Below are 25,633 nucleotides of genomic sequence, written 5' to 3' on the forward strand. Positions count from 1 at the left end.
GATTAAAGGAAGATTCAGGCTCAAAGGGACTCCAAGAGATCTCTAGTCCAACTTGCTGCTGCAAGCATGGTGAACTGTGAAATCAGACAAAACAAAGGGAATAAAGGGTGGTGGAGTCCTGAGATTAAGCCATAACCCGAAGAATAAGCTAAAATTGAACTAAATTTAGAGTAGGTACATAAATAACTATGATTTATATTCTGGTAGTTTTGTCTCTAGGACCCTGGTATCACTCTGGAAAAGAATATAAAGTTGATTCTCTGTTGTCCAGGTTAACTGAATCTAAGTTATACACTCTTTCTCCCTGTCCCACTCTCTATATTCACAGACGTGTGCATGCATGCATATGCACTTACACATAGAGTCAAAGTAGTACAGCACAGTTAATCTGCAACCTAAGTATCTCCCAAAGTCAGTCTCACTGAAGAGTTGACTATAATGATGTCAAGTTGATTTTTTGTTTTTTTTGGGGGGGGTATTTTAATTGTGGAAATGAAATGCAAATACAATACTAATAGTCAATTGCAAGCCAACGAGGGGAAAAAAAACAAACACATAACACTGGTGAACAAAAGGCAACTGAGATGACAAGTAAGCATCATTGTCACACTATACACTTTGAGTCTGATTCATGTTGCATGCAGACTGACCTCCATGAGTAGCAGCAAAAGTCCATGGGAATATTCTGAGCTTCTTGTCAGCAAGTTAAATATAGCCCAAACAAGAGATTCTATGGACTTCTTATGCTGCACCAAAATGATCTGTTTTATATGTGATATACAGCCTATATCATCTTGTTTTACATTATTTATATTTTCTAACACTTTGTTCTTACATTTTAAGTTTAATGGTTAATTTTCTAATATATGTAATATACAATAGTTTATGTATTAAAAAAGGAGAAAACTTTGGTTATCCAACAGAAAGACTGGGTTTGGTATCAATTCTATTAGGATAAAAGAGAAGTGATGAGTTTAGAAGTGAGGTGTTAAAAAATAAAATAAAAAATGAACTTCTTTGGAGGAGGGAAGAAAAAAGGTAAAAATCGGGGCTGCCATAGTATTCTCTTAGGCTGTTTCAGATTTTCTTTTCCGGAAATTCAGGTTACAGATTAAAGATTTACCTTCCAAATTTTAAGTTTTTGAAGGTACAGAGGAAGGCCTTCCTTAGAGTTAGGAAATTTATTCTGTAGTCTACACGAAGATCTTTGATCAAATCTGTGTTTTGTTCAGCATGTTTCAGAAAAGTTGTTGCTGCAAATACAATTTCAGTGTGAAAGACTTGTAGTATTCTTTCATGACTATTATTTCTAATACATCCTGAGGTTTATAGTTTTCTCTTGTCCTCCCATGGTGTGGAACTCCCTGCCTATATTCTCAGAGATAAAATATAAATATGTACAAAACTGCAGGTTTGAACTCACCACACTGAATCCTGATGATTAATACTGATTCTGTACAATCATATAAATCACTGATCAGAGTATAAGCTCCTTTCTCTCTACTAAGAAACTCCTGGGAGGAGATATGTTAGTAGTATTTTAAGTGCCTGGGGTAGGTTTTCCCCTGACCTGGCTACCTCTGCAGGTGAGAGACACTGAATTTGTCTTAGAATCTCTGGCTTTATTATATGTTTTAATTACAATTTTACACATAGTTGTTCTAAGATCCGATTTCTTTATCATATTTCATTTAGTTAGCAGGTTGCCCCTTTAGTCACTCACAATGCTTCAATGCTTTCCTAATGATGGTGAAGTACCAGGAGGCAGACCTGTTTGCTACAGGGAAGCGCAAATCAAGCAGATTCTGGCTGCTAAAGATGAGATTCTGTCTTTAAAAATGCAGCATTTTCCTGATGTTAGAAATTTTGTAATTGAACTTTTAAACTGAAGAAGTAAGAGAAAAAAATGCAAGGTCGGCAATATTTGATGACTGAAGAACAGTTATCCCTTTAAATAGCTGTTGAAAGGCTATACTAATGAATCCTTTTGTCCTAAATTTCTCAGTATGTAAACACACAAACATGTAGGCTGAGTATTGGATTATACAGCTAAGATGGTTATAGATTGTGATGGATTAAACTGAGCACAGGAAGTAAGGATATTTTTGGTAGAACAGGGTCAAATAAAGTGCTTGTAACATATGTTTTCTACTTCTGTACATTTTTACAGTTACTATTTATGGTCTGTATTACAGAAAAACGTCCGAAACAGATTTTATGCTTGCAAAAGAAGTGGAGTTAAATTCAGTTTTCCTACTAAGTACTTCAGTTTCATATTTATCAGGGATTAAGATGTTACCCATCTGACCATGTGGCTGTAATACAAATCTTGTTGATGAAGAAGAATTCTTTATCACTTTCCTGGTATATGCAGAGTTGTAGAGATAGAAGCTGGAATGCAAGTGAAAGATGATATCACTTCTTTCCTACTGAAGCCAGCAACATGTAAGAGGATACTCTACTTGATTTCAAAGTAGATGTTACTTAGTAATATTTTCTTATTGTCAGTACTAATTGATTTAGCTGTTATTACCAGATGGGAATGTCACATTTGTATATCTGTTCATGTTATGTATGTTACCCTGTGGCTTGGGTGTAACGTGACTCATACTACAAGAAGTTAGACTTAGAAAAAGATGACTTGGATCATTCAGGCCACCTCCTACCCATGCTGGTCTCTTCCTGACCAGGAATCTTCTAGTTCATAGCTCAAAAAAAAAAAAAATAAAAAAAAATTAAACAACAATTCAGATACAAGGAATGGGAAAATTAGCAGCCAGAATTGTTCTATGGGTTGATACATTTTGTTGTCTTGAAGTTTTCCTGTATATTTATTATAGCTATTCTTTTTTTTTTTCCTCATATGTTTGCATGTTCCCCATGTTCTACGCAGTAAATTACTTCTCTCTTGTTTGTACCCTCCAGGTACTCACAGATTGTTTTCATGTTTCATATTAAGTATTACAAGGTCAAGTGAAACAGCTCTACTTTAAATATTCCACAAATATTATTTTACACAAAACTATTATTTCTAGTAAAAAACACTATTCCATTCAAGAATGCTTATTTGGACATCTTTCTCTCTTCATGTATGTCTGCATTAATTTCCTAATGTTGAAAGGGGGAAAGTCACGAGGTTACAGTGGGAGGGAGTTCTTTCCTCAACACAGACATGTAATTGGATGTACTTTGTGCTATTTGATTTCATTTTGAATGCTTTTTATGCAGTAATCTTGTGTTTTCCTAGTGCCGCAATAGAATATAAGACTTCTAGAGGAGCAACAGTGAAAATACTCAGTCAGGCTTTCTATCCTTACACTGTAGTTACATTTTATTATTAATATGCAGAAGTTATGATTGAAAATATTAAAAGATAAAAATATGTACTTAAATACAGAGAACAAATAAATACACAGAGCTACAAGATGAATGTTAAAATGTTAAATAAGTAGTGAAAGGACTTTTAGTCAGGTAAGTTACTAGTGATGTGGCAAACAGGGAGTCAGTGATCCTGATTTGCAAATATATATAAGATAGAACAAAAAATATTTAGGTTAAAACTGTCCATACACTTTGCTGAAGACATGAGGTATACACTTAAGCTATATTAAACTGGCATAATTTCTAATAGTAACCATGTTACAGGTGTAGTTTCCTTTGTTAGATAAGGAAAACAACTTGTCTTTAAAACAACACATTTCATCTGAGAGTGACTGTTTTAAAATTGCTGGCTTTAATTGATAAGCTGCAGTAAAAAGGATCTAAAATGTCCTTGTCATTCTGCCTGCCCACCCCCCGGCTTGGTCCTAGCTATATATATATATATATATATATCTGGTTTAGAAGAGGCTAACTGAAGAATTTTTTAGTTGTACACCCAGCAAATCATTGGGTGAATCATTGGATAATACATGTTGGAAGAGACATAGAGGTCATATATTCCAACCTCCTGCTCAGAGTAGGGTCAGACAGTGTGGTCCAGTGCTACATACAGTCTGGTTTTGAAAATATCTAAGTGGGCAGTCTGCACAACCTTTCTAGCCAAGCTGGCTGCAATGCTTCACTAACCTTACATTGAAAAACTTTATATTCAGACTGAACTTCTGTTTCAGTTTGTCTGGTCTCTCTCATCCTTCCACCATGCACCATCATGCAGAGCCTGAATCTGTGTTAATAGAATCAAGTACTGATGTTTGGGATTGCACCGATCCAGGTGCAGGACCTTGCATTTGGCCTTGTTGAGGTTTGCATAGGCCTACCTCTCAAGTCTGTCAAGGTGCCTCCGGATGGCACCCCTTCACTCTAGGGTATCTACTATGCCACTCAGCTTGATGCCATCCACAAACTTGCTGAGGGTGCACTCAATCCCACTGTTCATGTTACCCATGAAAATATTAAACAGTACCAGACCTAGTATGGACCCCTGAGGGACGCTAGGCATCACCAGTCTTCATTAGGACATTGAGCTGTTGAGTACGACGGTTTGGATATGTCTGTCCAGCCAGTTCCTTATCCACTGAACAGTCCATCTATCAAATCCATGTCTCTCTAATTTAGAGACAAAGATGGTGTATGGGATCGTATCAAAGGCTTTGCACAAGTCAAGGTAGATGACATCTGTTGCTCTTCCCTTGTCCACCAATGCTGTTATTCTGTTGTAGAAATCCACCAACTTAGTGTCAGACATGATTTGCCCTTCGTGAAACCGTCTTGGCTGTCTCTAATCACCTCTCTGTCTTCCACATGCCTCAAGATGGTTTCCAGGAGGATCAGGCCCATGATCTTACCAGGCACAGTTCTGGAGAGCTCATCAAAGCTGTTTTATTCTCTAGGTTCTACAGACTCAGTTCCTTCAGTCTACCCTTAAAGGACAAGTGCACCAGCCCCTATCCATGTTGGTGGCTCTGTGTTAAACTCTTTCATCTATCAATATCTTTCTTGAACTGAGGGACACAAAGCTGCATCTGGTCTCCCAGATGTGGTCTGATGAATGTCAAATAAAGGGATCACTTCCCTCAGCCTGCTGTCCTATTAATACAGTCAGTATGCTGTTTGCCATCTTTGTTGCAAGGGTGAACAGCTGGCTCACATTTAGCTCAATTTCAGCAGGACACCTCAGGCCCTTCCCAGCAGAGCTCCTCCACAGCCAGTCAATGCCCAGTATGTATTTTTTCGAGGTCTACTTCCTTTCCACATGCAGAACTCTGCACTTGTCTCTGAATTTCATGAGGTTTCTTTCAGCTACAATTACTCTCTTTTTCAGAAGTGAGATTTACAAAGAAGAGTTCAAACTAAATGGAGCACAAGAACATTCAGTTCAGAGTGACCTCTGTGATCAGACAGAATATGTTTATTTGAGCTTTTTGACTACATTTACAGTAAGTGGCAGTCTTGAAAATTTTGCTTTCAAGACCTTTCTGCATTGCACCTGTACTGAGTTCACAACACCTGCAAACACCATCTGCCCTTTAAGAGTCAATACTAGTGCTCTCTCTGGGTAGGACTCAGTAAAGATCATTACCACATTTTATGTCTCCTCTTGGTCATGTTACATTGCCACAAGACCAAATAGCCTAAGTGGCAAAGGCAGTTATTGCTGTTCCTGGACTAGTCAACTTCTTCATGAGGACAGTTAAGCGCCAGGCTGGATTTGTCCAGTGGACTGTACCCTCACCATTCTTGGAAGTTTCTGAAACCTGACCTGGCCTGAATGGTCTTGACCCTACTGAGAGTAGAAGGTTGAACTGGGGACAGAATCACAGAATGGGTGGATGGAATTGGAAGGGACCTCTGAAGATCATCTGGTCCAACCCCCCTGCTGAGCAGGATCACCTAGAGCACGTTGCACAGGATGGCATCCAGGCGGGTTTGAATATCTCCAGAGGAGACTCAACAATCTCTCTGGGCAACCTGTTCCAGTGCTCTGTCACCTCACAGTAAAGAAGTGCCCCCTCATATTGAGCTGGAACTTCCTGTGCTTCAGTTCATGCCTGTTGCCTCTCGTCCCCTTGCTGGGCACAACTGAAAAGACACTGGCTCTATCCTCTTGACACCCTCCCTGCAGATGTTTATACACATTGAAAAAATCCTCTCTCAGTCTTCTCCACGTTAAACAAGCCCAGCTTCCTCAGCCTTTACTTGTATGACAGATGCTCCAGTCCCCTGATCATCTTCCCCTGATTATCTTCAGAGCCCACTGCTAGACTCATTCCAGTAGCTCCATGTCCCTCGTGTACTGGGGAGTCTGGAGGTGGACACAATGCTCCAGGTGTGGCCTCATCAGGGCTGAGTAGAGGGGGAGGATCACCTCCCTTGGCCTGCTGGCAACACTCCCTAATGCACCCCAGGATCCCATTGGCCTTGGCCACAAGGGCACGTTTCTGGCTCATGGTCAGCCTGCTGTTCACCAGCTCCCTCTCTGCAGAGCTGTTTTCCAGCAGCTCACCCCCCAGCCTGTACTGGTGCTTACGGTTATTCCTCCCTAGGTGCAGGACCCTGCACTTTCCTGTGCTGAACTTCATGAGGCCCCTCTGCATGGCAGCACAGCCCTCTGGGGTATCAGGCACTCCTCAGAGCTTTATGTCGTCAGCTTTGTGTCATCAGCCGCTCCTCCATTTATTTTAAATTAATACACCATGTTAGTCTAAGAAAACACTGTAAGATCAGAAGAGATGTTATAAGGATACTAATATAGAAATTTTTCTATACAATTTCTTTCTATAAAAATCCTTTTTTTTTTGTTTTTGAAGGCCATATCAATTTTCAAGAAACTTGTCAACATTTTTTAGTAACTTGAGGACTTCATTCCAGAGTTAAATCAGGACATAAATGTGTGTGGCATGTTACAGACAAAAGAAAATGGTCCTACTTTAAAAAGATTATCTTGTTTATTGAGGCATGATCTGAAGAGGAATGGCAGCAAACATAAAGACCTGTGGTTTTGGGAAAGTTGAAATGATTTGCAAACAGTAAGATCTTATTGCTTTGTTTACTATTGCATGAATCTTGAAGAAATTGGAATATTATTTATCACTAATACTAAAAAATAGTGTTTACAAGTCTTATCAGCATTTAAAATGAGATTATAGTATATAGCACATATATTTGCAATGAGATACTGCCTACTGCAACTCTGTTAACTTTACAGTAGCATTGGGCCATTTATTATTACTATTATTGTTACTATTATTATTATTTTCTTTTGACATGAGCAGAAAGGTAGAAACTGCATTAAGTGTAGCTCTGCTGAACACTGGTTCTGCTAGAATATTGGTATCAACAAGCAGGCTTGCCTCCTTGATGCATTTTGTGAGCACCAATTACACTTTGACCAAGAAGGCTTGGCCTTAGCTTGTCTGAAAACATAACCCATAATTTGCAGTTACAAAGCATGACTCAAAGGTTCTGCAGGAAAAAAAGGAAAAATCCTTTCAGCATCAGCAGAGATGTTACAAGAAGTAAATTCCTCCAAAGACAATTATTTGCACAGTGCAGACTGGGAAAGTAATAATAATGGGCAAATATTTACATAAATATTTAAGTTGGTGACCATTCTGCACATTTTGTGAAGGAGCTAGCAAGTGGGAGCAAGAAGGGACATGATGAGCATAGTTTGGAGACTTTCCAGAAAACAAGAACTGTTTTATAGTGTGGCTTAACCCTTGGAGCCTGGCATGCTTGTTAGTGCATTTGTTCAGGAAACAAGCTTTTGTCAGCTGCAGAATCTGCTCGTCTGGGTTGTCAACATCTGCTTCATACACAGAATGTTAGGCTGAAAGCATTCAAATGCTTTTTTCTACCATTTTGCTGATCACATTCTGAAGGGGCTGCTGGAGATGAAAGCCAATGACAAAGGAAATCTAGACCATAAAGAAAGTGAAATCTGTAATATTGCTCATTTCAGTAAGAGTGCCTGCAACTAGACTTTTAAATACTAGTCAAGTACTTTAAATTAAGATACATTGGAAAGAGATATGGCTATATTACCAATAGATAGAAACTTCTTGACAACTTCTAAAAAGAACACAAAGTTTCTCATCTCCATTTGATAATAATAAAAACTGAAAATTGAATCATAAATAGTTCAGGGTAGAAAGGACCCCAGAAGGTCATCTATTTCAGCTTCCTGCTCAAACAAGGTAAACTGTGAGGAAACCAGAATGATCTATTGCTCTGAAAATACACAGAGATATTAGTATTTTACCTTTTTTTTTTTTTTTGGTCATAGCTCTTCTCCTATTCATATCTTCTTTTGTGAGATGATGATTGATAAATTATCAGAAAAGTGGTGTTATTTTTCTTTGCTTCTAAGTGAAAGATATAGATAAGTACAGTAAATTTTAAATCACATATTCATGATATTTGCATTCATTGGCATTTAGATGTGAAAGCTATATAATGCATGGAAATATCTGTATCAGAGTGCTTTTGTATCTGATGCCACATACATTTGCATATAAAAGGTGTACCTCTCAGCCATTAAGTTACTCAGTATAAAGTAACTGAAAAATAGGAGGAAACCCTCATCTTTTTCTTTTCTACATTAATCCATTCCACTTATTTTGTATCGTCATTTCTTATAAACAAAAAATACCTGTACTGATACTTCTTATGTGTTTTTCTTATTCCCTCCTGCAGCTGAGGCAGGAAAATCAGTAGTATATAGTTGGAAGAGTGTTCTCCTCCATACTTTCATATCAAAGCAGTAAAGAAACTAATACATAAAGGTAGGCAGATATTTTCTTATTGCTGAAGAATAACAAATCCATTAACTCCTGACAATGTAGTATGATGTGTTGCTGTCTTAGCTCTAGGACAGAGATACAGAAAGGTTAACATAAATTTTACTTTTCATACAGTGTAATATATATTATTTAGTCATATCAATTTGGAAATATGATTTAATGAATCGATGAAATCTTGTTTTAAAACTTCACTTGCACAAAAAATGTTTCAGCTGAATTTGTGTAACAACACTTAAAAAAACACACAACAACAATAAAATACAAGAAAAGCTGACAACACCAAAAAACCACCCCTCCATCCAGACACAAAAATCCCAGAATGTATGCAGAAAAGAAAGTGCATATGCATTTGTGAGCTAAGAGTTAAAATAACTGTATTAAGTATGCATTGGATTTGTATTCATTAAAATGAGCTGAAGTATGAACTTAGCGTGACTTTCTAAAAACTGCTGTTATTTTTCCATTATGATGTTGGAAACAATCCATTCTTTAGTTATTTTCTAATAAAATTTTCTAATAAAATGCCATCTGATTAAAATCATTTCTGAAAAGTAGTTAAAAATTATTCTTACAAGCTATATAATATCAGCTGAAGTAGTAGTTATGTTTAATTCTAAAATCAAGTACTACCCAGCAAGGACCAGCATCCAGGTTTTCTTTGCAGATTTTAGAGGAATGACTTCTCTTTGCTGTGATTAAATTACATCACATTGCTCTTAAAACTTTGGGAACATGATACGGCTGTTGATTCATCCTCCTCCATTTTCTATGTGTTTGAAATATGGTCAATTAAATTAAGTGGCTAAGCAATTAAGTGCCCTGAAAGGCCTTCTGATGAGTTATGAAGGTTTTTTGACAAAAAGCTGGGGTGTATGTTGTCTGTATCATCATTTGAATCATTTGAATTCCTAAGAAAAAGGGCATGCAAATTCATGTGTCTAGGAAATCACTGAAATATTTTACTTTAAAGCCATTGTTTTAGCCCCTGTGCTCATATTGGTTGGTTAAGCATTTCTTCACCAAGAAGAGTGATAAGAAGCATAAAATGGGATTATAGTCATCATACGGAAGTTCTCCTCTTCTGTTGTAACATGCACAGTAGGCAGGTGATGGGCTAGCTAGAAGGGAGGGCCCACAAGATCTTCCTCTGAATTTGCCCACATTAATGTACCTCCCTGCTAGGCACTTAAGGAATCTTCACATGACTTGTATGAGGAGCTGGCTGGCTTGCAGGATTCGTTCCTGAGCATCCTTAAGTGCTCATTCTCCTTTATGTTTAGAACAAAACAAACCAATCAACCAAACAGAAGTTCTCCTAAAACCGATTGAAGTGGTTACAACAGTTTAATTGACTTAAAACACCATGTGTCTATTTTCATTGAGGTTGGTCCATTAAATGTATTAAAAATATATGTAAAATAATATACAGCTGTCTTCTCATCTATCACTTTTTAAAAAGTTATTTAGTGAAGTAGTCTTCACTCAAAATTAACATGTAAGTGCAAAGAGCTTTGTGTCAAGTCTAAAAGTAACTATCATAAGTAGTAATGTGGGCTACCTGTCCATAATATCACAGAAAGCTCTCTGGACAGATTACATATGCACTTGACAAAAATGACATGCTTTGTGCTTTGGTCAGGCCTAGTGAGTTCCTGTGTCAAGACCATTGGTGATAGTTTCACTTTCCACATCTGTATTGCTTGTCTTAGAAAACCAGGAGGTAACGCAGGGTGGCAAAGAAGAACAGAGATCAATTGACATGTTTGATGTATGTGCTTTCCTTAGAAATATACATACAGAAACCACTGATAATACGGTATCAAAATACAAAAAACAAACAAAAAAACCAGCATGAATTTACTAAGGGGTTTGAACCTGATGGACCTCTTGAGATGAAAAAAATGCCTCTGTGGATATGGGTAGAATAACGCCAAGTTTTCTAGTAGACTCCTGTAGTATCCTTGTTGTCAAATTGGAGGGATTTATTTTTATCACAACTTGGCCAACAAATGATCTATGAAGCTCCACGTTTTGGGAGCTGGTTCATAGTAGTAGAGGCTGGCATCACAGAATGGCCTGAGTTGGAAGGGACCCATGAGGATCATTGAGTCCAGCTCCTGACTCCATACAACCTGAAAATTAAATCACGTATGATTTAAGTGTGTTGTCAAAACACTTCTTAAGCACTGCCAGGCATGGGGCTATGACCAATTCACTGGGGAGCTTGTTCCACCCTCTCACTGAAGAACGTTTTCCTAATATCTAATCTGAACTGGGATAATTGGATTTGTTTAATTTGGAAGAGAAATAGCTAGTTGGGCATCTAATAGTCTTCCGCTATCCAACAGGCGGTTTTAAAAAGACAGAAAAAAACTGATCTCAGAGGTGCATAGCAAAAGCACAAGAAGTAATAAGCACATGTTGTAACAAGGCAATTTACAATTGGGCAGACGGAAAATTCACAGTGGGTGTGTTTGAGCACTCAAACAGGTTATCCATGGAAGTCCTGGGAATTCCATTCTTGCAAGCTGTCAAAACTTGAGAAGGCCCTTAGGAGCCTGGTGTAACTTTGAAGTTAACTCTGTTTGGAGCAGGAAGTTGGGCTAAATGGTCTCCCTAGGTTCCTTCCAACCTAAATTGTTCTACAATTATATTTATATTGCCTATCATACTTTTAATAAAAGCATGTGATCATGGGATCTTGCTAGAGATGCTCTGCAGCTTATGAGAAAGCTATGAGAAAAGACAGCCATATAAACCTTATGATATGGGTAGATGGAAAAAGAGCATAAGATGAAGGAGAAACTGAGGCATGAAAAGATTTGACAATCATACCAGTTGAAGAAAAGGGTTAAATAGAGAAATCAGTTGAGACAAAAAAAAAAAAAAAGAAGAAGGCAAGAACTGGGGGGTAATTAATCACTGGGAGTCCAAGTAACAATAAGAGTGAAAAAGAGACTGAGATCAGTGAGAAAGGTTGCATGATTGTCAGTTGTAAAATTGAAAAAGCTTAGAAAAATATCTATGCTGGCTGTAAATAACTCTTCCAAGTATAAGGTAATCAGTATTCTCTGTCTTTGCTTGTACCCATTCAAGGTTCATAGAATTTCTCAATTTTATCCTTTTTTTTTTTTTTTTTAATACATGATTAGTATTTATGTTGGTATTTTCCTTGAAAGTGGAATGGCAGATCTTGTGTGGCAGTTGAGCAGTTTGATATCAAGTCACACGGCAGCTACAAACCATTTTTTGCTGTCTTAGTCCAGATAAGTATTAAAAAGGCTTTTGGTTCAGTGTGAATATGGTGAAATAACTGTTACGTATACGTACAAGTTACGTATTGAAACCTGTAACTTGTTTAGATACAAATAAGTAGTCTAAATTTCCTTGGAGTCTTGTCGTGGAACCTGGTTTAGATTTGTTTTTTTATTTAACTGTGGGGTCATTTTTTTAAAAGGTTTTAAGAGGCTTGGTTCTCTTTGACTTGAGCAGAACTTGTAAATGCATGGACAAAACACTTGTGGAAAAAGATCATTGTCATCTGATTTCTGTTTTAATTTTCCTTCTTAGGACCACTGCCCAACACATATCTTATGATGGACTACATACACTAGAGTGCAAGGTTTTAGCTTTATTTACCTTATCAGGACATTTCAGCCTGTGGAATTTATGCATTGTTTTATCATATTGCAGCATGATAAATTTTCAAGTTATTTTCAAAGGATTGTCAGTGAATTACTGGCAGTACAGAAGTGCCAACTCAAGCACATTTTCCCCTTCCCTTTCTCTATAAATTATCTTCCAATCTTCCTTTTTAGTTGAAGTAAAGCAATAGGAAACATTTTCCTGGGAAGGCTTTCGTATAGCTTTTCCAATCACTAAAAAGTTGTACATGCAATTTATCAATTGTCATTATTATATCTTAGACCAGATAAATACTTTTGACACGTGTGTTTCCTGAAGTATATTGTATTTCAGAAGTAGCATGAGTATCATATGATGCAGTATCTCCTATGGGAGTTTCCTGTTTTTAATGAATAACCAAATAAGTACCAGTGCAAATCCCCATAAATGACCAGACTGTGAGTTAGAGTATGAGTTAGAACCATCCCATGGCAATTACACAGTTCAGGATTGTTTAAAAATGTGGAAAGAGAGCCAGATGCTAATCCACATGGAAATACAAATACTGAAAACAGTTGTAGCTGATCCAAGTGCATAAATTGCATTTGTCCATAAAAGGTGCCTGACAAATTTTATTGTCCATGCCCTTATGAAGTAACTCATGTTGGTTTTGTCTTTTGCTCATTCTGAAACTACAATTCACCTTTACATGGAAAAAACATATACTTACTCATTTCTCATTTCTCAGCCAGACAGCCTTTTTTATACAGTATAATTAGCTGTTTCAGCCACAGCGGAGAAACCAGCAAACCCTCACCTACCTGAGATTATTTTTTCCCTCCCTAAGGATCAATCAGTGAGGCACAGTTCTATGCATATTCTCTTCCAAGCCGCAGGCCTGGGTATGACAGGTCTGGAGATCCATCTGCTTCAGGTGTGGTATGTCTATAAAGCAGTTGGCCTAGCTCATTTTAAAGGATTCGTAGGTTTCACTAAGGCTTTCTTCTCACAGAAGTCTCTTCTAAAGTAATACATTTATTAGGCTATACAGATATTATTCATTTTCACAGCATTGATACAGCACCATATCCTGACATGCTCCAGACAGAATCTTTGGTTGGGTGATTCCAGTACTCATCTTCTGTACTGTTCATCTTCCCAGCAGAACATGTGCTAACAATGGCAGTGTTCAGATATATGAAATATTATTCTGTAAACAACAGCAACTGTGATTGAAGTAGAAAGATTTCACTGCAGCATAATATTAAAGAAAATATGATTTATTTGTATATGCAATATCTAGATACTGTCTGGCTTAAGAATGCTATAAGAAAATGTGTATAACTCTGCGTGTCGGGCCTACCCTGCAGGCCTGGATTGGTGATCTCTAACTAGTTGTGACAGAAATAGGATTTTTTGGATGTGCATCTGATTGCCAACAGTTAAATTATTAGTTGAAGTAGTTAAAGCTCTTCAGCTGAGCCATAGCTAACTGGGTGCATACTCCTTGCACAGTACCAATGGAAAGTAAATTGTCTAAGCATACATCACCCTCTGACTGGCTAGCAGTGTACATGCAGCTAATTACAGCTGCTTGGCTGTTAAGTTAGGAACTCATTACACTCTGTAACATGATTGATTGTGATGGCCTGTCTGGATGCTTTACAATAGCTTTCTTTTTTTGGAGGATCGTTTAGAATGCTCTGTAGCCTGCTTGCTTGATAGCTAGAGGCAACCTAAGACAGGAGCCTCATGTATTCAGTTGAATTCAGCAAAAATGTTTTTTTCATGTCTCACAAACAAAGAGCCTGAATCTGGAGAGTAAGGAATCCAGCTAAAAGGACGAGAGAGGAAAGAGTATGAGAAATTGGCAGTTTGGCCTTCTTCATGTTTTTTGCTCTTTAGACAGAAAAAGTTCATGCAGGCACATTTGAATCCTTATTAATGGCTTTGTTAGCTGACTACAAAAGGTAAAGCCTATCCATACATGCTACTTCACTGACTGGATTCCATTGACTTCTAAAATCTGACACACATCGAGCACATACACGTTGATGTGCAGTTCAGAGGCTCCCAAGCTGGTGTGTTGAATAAGATAGCTCTGGAGACAAAAACATTTGAAAAGTGTCAGTATAACACTATGCAAGAGTTGATTACCTCTACTGAAAGACAGGATTTATTAGGTTTTGCACAGTGCTAGGCAGATATAATCTTGCAGGACATGAGGTTGTGCTTGTGATAAAGAACTGTGATTTGCTGTATGGATGCATAGCTCATCAGTGCTAACTTGGGGGTTTCATTCTCATTCCTCTCAAATAGTTATCACAGAGGGCCTCACAAAATTCTGGAAGGGGATGCTGCTCAATTCATAAATGCAACAGCTTCCAGTACTCTGCTGTAGGCCAGATTTAATTAAATCAGCTTGCACCAGCTGGCTACAGGAGTCAAAGGGGAATGCCAACAGGGAATAGGTGGAGGAGCAATCTCTCCAGCTGCTTTCACGTGATTAAGTTACCATCAGTGTTAGAACTAGGCTGGAGTCAGCATCACTGATTCTTAAAGATATACTGTGGAAATCCTTTATTGATTGCTTCTAGATATGTTTACATTCTTTACCTCTGGTAAGCTTCAAGAAGGAGTGGAACAGAGGAAATGATCTACTGTGATTTTATTTTTTTTAATTATTTTTTTTAGAGCTTTCTGGGGTAATTTTTACCTCAAATTGGAAAACTTCACCACCACTGATTCCTGTAATACTTTTTGCTTAACATGTCGTAGGTGAATGAAAAGAACCTCCTCTTAAAGGATTTGAATTCCAGTTTTGTTCTGAAGCACTATGAATGTGACTGCAGATAATGTTTGGAAAAGGAACAGCAACAACTAGCAGTGAAGAAAAGCAATAGGAAGCAATCAGTACTAATGATGAACAGGGCTTTGCTGTTCTGCATTGATATTACATGGTATTATACTCTGTAATTCATAATGGGTATATTTAAATAATCTGGGCACAGTCTTAAAAATGCATGAGCCTTAAATGAGTAGTAACATGTAAAATATCAATGCAATACCACAGAGGGAGCTCGGTACTGTATCTGGGTCAATATAGCATTGCGCTTCAAATGATCTAGCACAGAAGTGGTATTAATTATGATGGAGGCAATACTGGACTCAGTATACTTGGTTCCCAACAGTGCTCCTTTATGCCTTGGCAGTCAGTCTTCTCTCTTAAACATATTTATTTGCGGTGTCTAAACTGGCATATCTTGGATTCTGAAGGGGCTGCAAAAGACTAATATAAAATATCCTCCACTCTATTAAAATCTTACATATTCTATGCCATTTAATACGAAAGTATGTTGGTTGGTATTACTTTGTAGAGTGTTAATCAAGTATAAGGAAATTTAAGTTCAAATTAACACTAAGTTTATACTGCCTTACATATAACCTCCAAGTTTAGCACTTCAGTCTTAGGTTGTACATGTCTATTGTCTGCAATATATGTCTGCAGTAAGAGTAGCCAACTGCTAGTACATCTATTAAGACTGTTCATGTGTGGTCTTTTTCCTTGTAGAACCTGGTTAGCTTGGCTGTTCACATTTGTCCATTTCAAGCCTTTTTACTCAAATTATAATTTATTGGTTTCCTGTGAGCATTCCTTGGCAGTTAGCTCTTCAGAACTGCAACTCTGATGACTTCTGAGAACCTGGTAAAAAGTCTGACTCTGCTGGAGAGCAGAGAAGCATGCAGGTATCTAGCTGTAAAGAGTAGTAGCAGTAGGATACCAGTAAGAACAGTTGCTTTGTGTCATGCCAGATTTATTGAGAACTTTTTAAAAGAAGTTCAAACAAGGGACATGACTTTCAGGAACTTATGTTTGAGTTGCACTATCATGTAGCATAAAGATCACAAGTATTTCCAATGACATTAATATCCCATGATAATACTGTGGCATGTATTATAATGAATTCCTGATGAAAATGACAGGTAGCTCTTAAATTATTTTGCTTATCTGTCGGATACAAATGTGAACATCTTGAATGGGCTGTAATTGTACTTACACAAGCATTTCAGGATGGTAGAAGTTGGACTGTAAAAACTGTACATTTTTTTTTTGCTTATTTCATTGTTTTTAAAGTTGCATTATACCTTAGCTGTTGACTAGATGCAAGTGCCAGGCAGCTTTGATCAGTTATAGCAGAATTGTATTGAATGTAGATTTTATTTAGCTTTAATACTACAGTATCTCAAATACGGAGAAAACTTCTACATTTATCTGCTACTTAAGATGACAAATGCCCAAAGGGTTTCTAAAACACAGCTAGTTAAACTACCACAAAGATGTTTAAATTCCAGCTTTGTATTTTTCCTCTGAATTTGTGGACTAGATTATTTTGTTACCTCCTGATTTACCATCTGTTCCTTATAACAGCTAAACTAGAAGAAACAACTTTTATGAGGCCCAGCAAAGAAAACCCACAATTTGGCAAAATACAGAGAATAAATTTTAAGTATTGCAAAAGATTGTGCAGGAGAGACACACTAAAAGTCAGTTCACAGCTCTACTGTGTAGCACTAAGGGTGATATATAAGAACTCTTCTGAGTGTATTTACAACAGAAGAAAAGAGATTGTGTTTGATAATGGATTGCTGAAGAAATTTATGGGCCATAAAAACTCCACAGTTAAAAAAGATCTTCTGAGCAAGTCCTGTGTCAGGCTTCAAACCATTGCTCTTGTTAAACAACTAGAACAGATGATGGAAGGTTTCTGGCTAAAAGAAAGCACCATGGCAGAATACAAGTCTAGAATCAAAAGGAAGTTGGTTTCAAAATCATTACAGATGGTGTCATTTTTATAATACAAAATACTCAGCACTCAGTACGTGATTTTTTTGCCACCAGGCTTTCCTAATCGGCTCTGCAATCCGATGCCAGCTTGAGAGTAGGCTGTAGTAATACCTCTTTTGAGAGCAGGGAAAACCAGTGGATCATGAGTCCTAGACATATAAATGGAAAATTCCTGTGAAATAAGGTTCATTTTTCTTGCAGCTAAGGCAATGAAAAGGAGAACAGGGATTTATATTTTCTACAGATCACAGTAATAGAGATGACCCAAAGAAGGTCAGTGTGTTTCATAAGGAGTTTTATAACATACTAAATATTTCTTTCAACTGGATGTTTTTATTAAGTAAGGAATTGTTAAAATTTCAAACTCTAAAAAATGTTGATTGATGCATCTTTTCTAGATTTTTTTTTTTATGTGTGTGTGGAGTATGTTGTGAAAGACTAGTATATTAATTTTCCCTTTTCTTCCAATCATCTGAATTATTATTATTATTATTATTATTATTATTATTATTATTATTATTTTCAGAGAGAGAAAAGGAACTCCATTTCTTTGGAGGGAAAACAAACAAATAAACAAAAAAACTACCTAACTGTCTTAGGCTTACTGTATCTCAAACTGTGGTTTGAGTTTGTAAAGCAGTCACAGCTGAGATCTTTGGATGAGATATTCATCTAGAATAAGTCAGTATTGTTCTACAGATGAGCACCTATTGATCTCTAACAGTACTGATGAGCGTGAGCTTCTTCATTCTTATAGACAGAAGTCAAGAAAAGCTCCATGAAAACCAGCAAAAAATCATTGTTGTAAGATTGGTTAAAATGGAAAGGAAATCTGGCTGCATTATAATCATTAGTTATTCCACAAAGTAATAGGATCTCAGAACTTAATAGTGAAATTCAAATAGGAGCCAGAAAATAACTTCAGTCCTTCTCACTTAATTGAGAAAGTCTGGATCCTCTATGTAAGACCGGGATGGTTGTCCTAGAAAAACAATGATTAAAAAGAAAAAAAAAATACACCTGCCTCAACTGGATGAGTATAGAATATAAGAATTTAAATAGAGTGGCTGGAGTCAGAGTTGTAGCAGAGTTGTATCACTGTGTGCACTTCAAAGCTGGGAACAATATGTTGCAAAGGAACCACTTAAAATATTTTACACAGTCGTCCAAGTCAGCATCTCTGTATCATCTTTCAGGGCTATTAAAACAGGGTGTGGATCTATTGATAGGGGTGTGTTTTATTTATTTTCATGTGAACCAAAATTTAATCTAATTATACAATTAACTATGGGAGCTGGAGGACTGTTCAGTATGTGGTAAAGGCATCATGTCAGTTCACTGGCAATTCAACTATTCTGACTACTTTTTATACCACTTAAACAAATTTTTCCAATGTTTTTGTTCTATGACAATATTTAGGCACTAGGGAAAGCTTACTTGCTGTAAACAGTGCTATATGGACAGTTTGGCCTTCTTCCTCTTCAGAAAATATCTGATTTAGGAAAGATGCTTTTTCTGGTAACAACTCTGGTACTGTCAGTGTTGCAATGCTTTAGCTGCCAATGAGAAAGAACATTGTCTCAGCAGTGGATCCGTTGTAATCTATAGGGTATTCAGTCACAGAATCACAAAATGGCCAAGACTGGAAGGGCCCTCTGAAGATGATCTAGTTCAACCCCCCTGCTGAGCAGGATCACCTAGAGCTCATTGCACAGGATAGCATCCAGGTGGGTTTTGTATATCTCCAGAGAAGGAGACTCCACAGCTTCTCTGGGCAGCCTGTCTCAGTGCTCTGTCACCCTCACAGTAAAGAAGATTTTCCTCATACGCAGCTGGATCCTCCTGTGCTTCAGTTTGTACCAGTTGCCTCATGTCCTACTGGTGGGCACAAATGAAAACATGGGTCCCATGCCCTTGGCACTCTCCCTTCAGATGTTTATACACACTGAAAAGATCCTCTCTCAGTCTTCTCCACGTTAAACAGGCCCAGCTCTCTCAGCCTGTACTTGTATGACAGATGCTCCAGTCCCCTGATCATCTTCAGAGCCCTCCGTTAGACTCATTCCAGTAGCTCCATGTCCCTCGTGTACTGGGGAGTCTGGAGGTGGACACAATGCTCCAGGTGTGGCCTCATCAGGGCTGAGTAGAGGGGGAGGATCACCTCCTTCGGCCTGCTGGCAACACTCCCTAATGCACCCAAGGATCCCATTGGCCTTCCTGGCCACAAGGGCATATTGCTGGCTCATGGTTAACTTGTTGTCCACCAGGACTCCCAGGTCCTTCTCCACAGAGCTGTTTTCCCGCAGGTCAGCCCCCAGCTTCTCCTGGTGCTTATGGTTATTCCTCCCTAAGTGCAGGACCCTGCATTTGCCTTTACTGAACTTTATGAGGTTCCTCACTGACCAACTCTCCAGCCTATCTAGGTCCCTCTGAATGGTAGTACAGCTTTCTGGTGGATCAGCCACTCCTCCCAGTTTTGTGACATCGGCAAACTTGCTGAGGGTGCACTCTATTCCATAATCTAGGTCATTGATGAATTAATTTGACAAGACTGGACCCAGTACTGACCCCTGGGGAACACCTCTAGCTACAGGTCTCCATCTAGACTGTACCACTGATGACAACCCTCTGAGCTCTTCCATCCATCCAGTTCTCAATCCTCCTCACTGTCCACTCATCTATCCCACGCTTCCTGAGCTTGCCTATGGATCCCCCATGAACACTTGCAGAAAGTGCAGCTTCTTGCTTGGACAGAATTCTTGGAATCATGGAAGATGCCATGCATCACTTTTGCAGTAATTGTTATAAAGAGGTGATTACTTACTTACTACTCTTTAAGATGATTCAGTGAAGAGAATGAGACAGTGATGAGTACACTAATGGGAGCTCCCTTTATGGCTTTCTTGCATGAGTTTTGTCACCAGTTTCCTGATTTCTTAAAAGTGAGCTGATGAAACCAATACATAATAACAGTTTTCATATTTTAGTTAGTTTTCCAGTGTTTGTAGCTGCAGGGGAAAGTCTGGAAACACAGACACACCAGTATTTCAACACCAAAAAATAAGAAAAAAAAAAAAAAACAACACTGGAACTTAATTATTTAAAATCTAGTGGTTTTAAATCTTACTCATGATATTGAGGCTGACTCATGATTTTTGACTCAGTGGGGTTGTCAAGCTTGTACCTGACATCCAACTTAAAAAGGTGCCGGTTAAGAGTTTTCAATGTTTGCCAAAATGCTGTTTCTCATTTATATATTCATATGAAAACTCTGATGTATTTCTGTATGAAATCACTTGTCATATATTTTGTGAAGAAGATAATGTTGCTGTGTAGGACTGTAGACTTGGCATATTTTCAAAGAGCTTGCTTTCATTGTATGCAAGTAAAACCTAGTCAGCAACAACAACAACAAAAAAATCGAGTGTTATTGCTGAACGAAAATTTCAATGCAATAATCTAGCATGCTAATTTGAGAAGATTAGAAATTCATATTCTAGTTTAGGCTCTTAAAATAAGATAACACAATGCATTGTGTCTGAGCTAAATAGCTGGTAATTTACTTCCTTGCTTCCTGTCAGTAGTTTCATTTGTGTTGAATAGGTATAATTGTGTGTCCTCAAAGAGATTGCACTAAAACTGGTTATGAAATAGTCAGGTTTTCCAAATGCTTTTATTAAGCACAGCAATTTCCTGCTACACATAAAAATACTCCAGTCTTTAGTTATATTTACATTCTGCTAGTACAAAGTAGCTATTTTTAAAATGTTTTATCTCTTGTCTTCAAGTTTAAGTTATCCTATCACATTAGTGTACATATGAACATGGCGTTTAACTGAGAAATTTAAAATAAAAAATGCAAATTTTAAAAGGCCAATGAACAGTAATGATGTTACCATACTACCAAGCATATTAGATGTTGAAAGCAAGTGCCTTCCAATCCTTTAATAGTCTGGAGTAGTCACGAGGAGAAAACATGGGCGGTTTCAAGCCTAAAAAGTTTTACAGAAAATGAAGTGATAATAGTTACTGCTGTTCTCTGTATGATACAATAGTGACTTGCAGAAAAATGGTTTACATTTGGCAGAAGTAAATACTAAACAAGCTCCATAATATCTCATTTTTGCTAGCAAACATGTTCTCTTTAAAAAAGGAGCTAAAACATAGTGATCTTACACTTCTGAAGATAAGTGCAAGAGGTACTTTGGCTAGGATGGAATTTTCTGCCAGATTTTAAAATAATAGTAATCAGATCTGGATCTCCCTTGTTTGAAGCTCATACCATGCTTATTAAAGTCTAGCTTTATTTTGAAGGAAAAATAGCAGGAAATTGAGTATTTAATCATGTATGTAACATTAAGATTTGGAAACATTTTTGTTTGAGTTATTGTAGCTTAAGGGCCAACATTTATTATTCTGCTTTGATTTTTATAACTCAACACATTTGGCTAAGATATGGATACTTAGATTTTGTGTGTGCTTAATTTTTTTCTAAATAGGTTTGACATCTCTCATATTTTTCATTTATACCTAAAACTTATTTTGTCCCCCCCAAAATAACCCTCCACTTTAGAGAGATTGGGGGAATAAGTATTTACTTTTTATAATACTAATATTAGTGTGTGTGTGTGTTGGCTGGTATTTCTTAAATGGGAGATGCTTGTAGCTAGAATAACTTAAAAAAAGGATAACTTAAGCTATCGTGTTTCCTTTAATATACAGTTGCTGTTCAGGCCTTTGAAAGTTCACCAAATATATTTGTTCAATAATAATTTTGTTATTAACAGGCCCTACTGGGTGCTGAGCACTTTTGAACACTTGCTACTAAAAAGTATCTTTTCAGAGGAATGTGTTTTAGCATATTCTTTGGCTTCTTTCAAAATGCTCTTCTGAATTCTAGTTGGACTTGCTATTCTGAATCCCTCAGGTGCGTGTGAAAATGTACATCTTAAAGTTAGCCTTTTTCTATCTAAAGTAATGATATAACAGTTGCTATGGGATTTTTGCAGTCTTACATTTCTCCACACAAATATTCAGAATTGCAAACTGCTAGATTACAAGTAGTATTGTAGATGATGTTCTAATTTTTTTTTTCCAAAACGGTGAGGTAATTTATGAAATATTTCTGAATATGTTGCAGTTGTACTTAGTCCAAATAGGACAAAATAATCTGGTTGTCACATGTGCTGAACACTCTTCAAGGAGCCCTCCATGACTTTGTCTTAAGAATTGGATTCAAATCTGGCAAGAAAACTTTCTTTACACTATTCTTGGAATTGATTGACATCAGTGAAAATTTCCTCAATTTGTTTTCAAGTATTTTAAAACATATTTTTACAAGGCTAAATCAAGCAGTGGAATAATGAAATGGATAGTGAGGGACAGATTTCTTTATTGTAGATAGGAGTGAACTGTGTATTAGTTTGGAATAATGATAGCACACTATATCTTTAAATAGAGTCCTGATATTAACCCACATCCCTTGAATCCTAACCTACCATTTTGACCTCAAGAATACTTACCTTTCTGTATTATTACAAAAAGGCTTCAACATGAGTTAATTTATCTTACCCTTAAAAAGAAAGGATAAACATTTCACTAGGTGAAAAACATGTAAAATCTTTCCTTGAAGTCATACCATAAAAACAATCATTCTTTCAGTTTTTTTGAGCTTCCAGTACTGGCTAAAAGTAGGAATTGCTGAAGCATATGAAAATATTCAGATGGTGGTTAAAGGATTGTGTTTTGTTTTGTATGATTATATTGTTATTGTACTGTGTATAATTGTGTTACTTGATATACAGATATTTTTCTAAATGTCAAGATGTGGCTAGTAAATAACATTAAAACTCTATCTCATGGTAAGAACAATAAATGAGTTTCAATGGAATAACAAAGTTTTGGAGAGGAGACAGAGCTGTTGTGCACATTGTGCATTTTTCTTGGGAAATTTCTACTCTGCCCCCCCATCCCTTTTTCTTAGTTCTCTAAACATAGCCACAACAAAATTCAATATATATATATACTTTTAAAGTCACTTGAGAAAAAAATGTCTGGTAATACTTCATAATGGCTCCATGTAAATCTTCTGCATAATTAGTCAGTTCTCTATTGAGACAAGCCTTGGTATTCTTGTCTGATGTAGCTACACTGCACTCAGGATGCTCATACAAAGACAGATTAGCTGGCAAGTGCTTGTAGAGGTTCTGTGCATGGTGCATGCTGCAAATGACAGCTCCAGGTATATGTATCAAAGTGTAGGAGCTGCAACAAAAGCTACATTTTTGAAGTTGCTGAGCTTAGTAGATGAACGTAATGATATCAGATTACTGCCCTCCTATGAAATAATTACAATTGTTTTCTAAAAAGAAAATAATATATTAAATAAGTAATTAGTTCATCAGAGGGTGATTAAAAAACAACACTTAACATAAATTCACCCTAATTCCTCCATGCCATTCCCTCTGCCTTTAGTTGGGCCTAATGACTATCAGGCTTTTAGCACATTTCAGAATTATTTTGTGAGATCTTCAGTTCCTCTGCATGCATTCTTCTTCCTTCTGTCTTTGACATGGTTCTATCTGTTTAATGACATCCCTCCTGCCTTTCCCAGTTTCCTTCTGCTTCTTTTTTTTTTTTTAAATTTATTTATTTATTTTAAATAACCAGTGTTATCCACTCTGTATGCCTCATTTATTTACGCATGCTAAAAAGCACTCCTACATTTTTGTGAGCTATCATTCATTTTGCATGAAATAAATTAATTTATGTAACTTGTCTAGGCAGTTTTTTTTTTTCTACCTACAAGACAATTTTGATGTTTTGTGGTGATACTGTTCTGTATTTAATAGATACTCTGAGTAATGTGGGGATATTTGTACAGCCTTTAAGTAAGAAATCCTGATCAGTGTGTATGTAGGAGTTGTTTGAATTCAAAATACTATTTGAAGAAGACAGTAAGTAACAATTGTATTGTTTTCTGTCTTGAAAGTAAGAACATTGTCAGAAAGTTTGTGGCTTTATTATTAATTATGTAGTTCTCTATTAATACAAGAAAAACAAGTGATGCAACAAGTGTGCCTTAAAGATATATCGTTTAGAGCACATGATATTTTAGTTCAGCTGTAGATGTTGCCCTTATAGAAGACTTAGGTCTCACTGGAAAACTGCAGGCAATCATGGGCAATTTTTAAACATGTAGAGAGCTGTCTAAAAAAAATACAATAAAAAAATGTAATTAGAGCTTATCTAACATACAGTAATTCAAGCAAAATATCCGCAGCTCATTTGGTTTATCTGAAGGTCATTTTTTGTTACATCTGTGGATGCTATGTCCTTACAACTGAGGTACTAAAACCATTTTTGTCTCTTTTCTATGATCGTAAATCACCTGCTCTGTTGTACAATGACTCTGTCAATCTCCGACTCTCTACTACCGTAATAATAAGAAATATCATTAGTGACTGTAGAACCTGAAAAGATTCTGTCTTGAAATGTCAACATTAAAGTCTGAAATCTATTAGCAACTTGTATCTTGGTTTCTAAGACAGTCTATATTTTAATCTTCTCAAAATAACATTTACAACTGAAAGTTTGCAGTTTTGGTGGTTGTGGCAGGGTTGGCAGGAAGGTGCTGTGCTTAAGATTCTATTTTAATATATTCATTAAACCCACTGTCATCTTATTGGTGAAGATTCTCAATGCAAAAAGACCAGATGATTTGGCTGAATTATATATAGCTGCACATCTGCAACAAACTCTTATGATTTGCATTAGTACAATAGCTGGATGAGCATCAGCACAGAATATTAACAGAATATATATAACATAATTCTTTTCTGACCCCATTTAAGCATCAGGAAAATCATTTTCTCTTTCCTTTCCCAATAATGATAAAGATCTTATTTCAGAATGTTGTCTGATATCAATTTATAAAAGAGGTAATCTTAAAAGTAGAGGTCTGCAAGAGAGAATAAAGTTTTGCCAACTATTCAGTCATTTTATCTGAAATTTGTGTCTCCACATGCTTTCATCTTTTGTAACCAACATTCAGGATAAGTTTTCAAAACTGTAAGTAATTGGAAGTCATAAGCAAAAGTATGCAATACTTTCTATGGCTGTAAACCTAGGATAATTGAAATACAGATCACAGAATCACAGAATGGTTGAGGTTGGGAGGGACCTCTGGAGGCCACCTGGTGCCACACCTGCCCAAGCTGGGACACCCAGAGCAGGGTGCCCAGGACTGTGTCCAGGAGGTGTCTGGAGGTCTCCAAGGAGGAGAACCCACAACCTCTGGGCAGCCTGTGCCAGGGCTCTGTCACACCTACAGTAAAGAAATGCTTCCTGATGTTCAGATGGAGCCTCTTGTGTTCCAGTTAGTGCACAGTGCCTTTTGTCCTGGCACTGGGCACCACTG

General features: G+C 37.1%; 1 protein-coding gene across 4 annotated transcripts in view; it reads left to right on the forward strand.

The window, feature by feature from the left end:
• Positions 1 to 25,633, forward strand: part of RSPO2 (R-spondin 2) — a 112,175-nt gene that overhangs the window by 66,872 nt on the left and 19,670 nt on the right. Inside the window, exon 7 of one of the 4 annotated variants that reach the window (XM_083823328.1) lies at positions 1 to 25,000. The exons of the other annotated variants lie outside the window; for them this stretch is intronic. Within the exon in view, the coding sequence (XP_083679454.1) occupies positions 1 to 46 (46 nt within the window). The 3' untranslated portion in view covers positions 47 to 25,000. Of the gene's footprint in view, positions 25,001 to 25,633 lie in introns of those variants that run through there. 4 annotated transcript variants of the gene reach the window in all.

The sequence above is a fragment of the Anser anser genome (assembly GCF_964211835.1).
Source record: "Anser anser genome assembly, chromosome: 2".
Lineage (NCBI taxonomy): Eukaryota > Metazoa > Chordata > Aves > Anseriformes > Anatidae > Anser > Anser anser.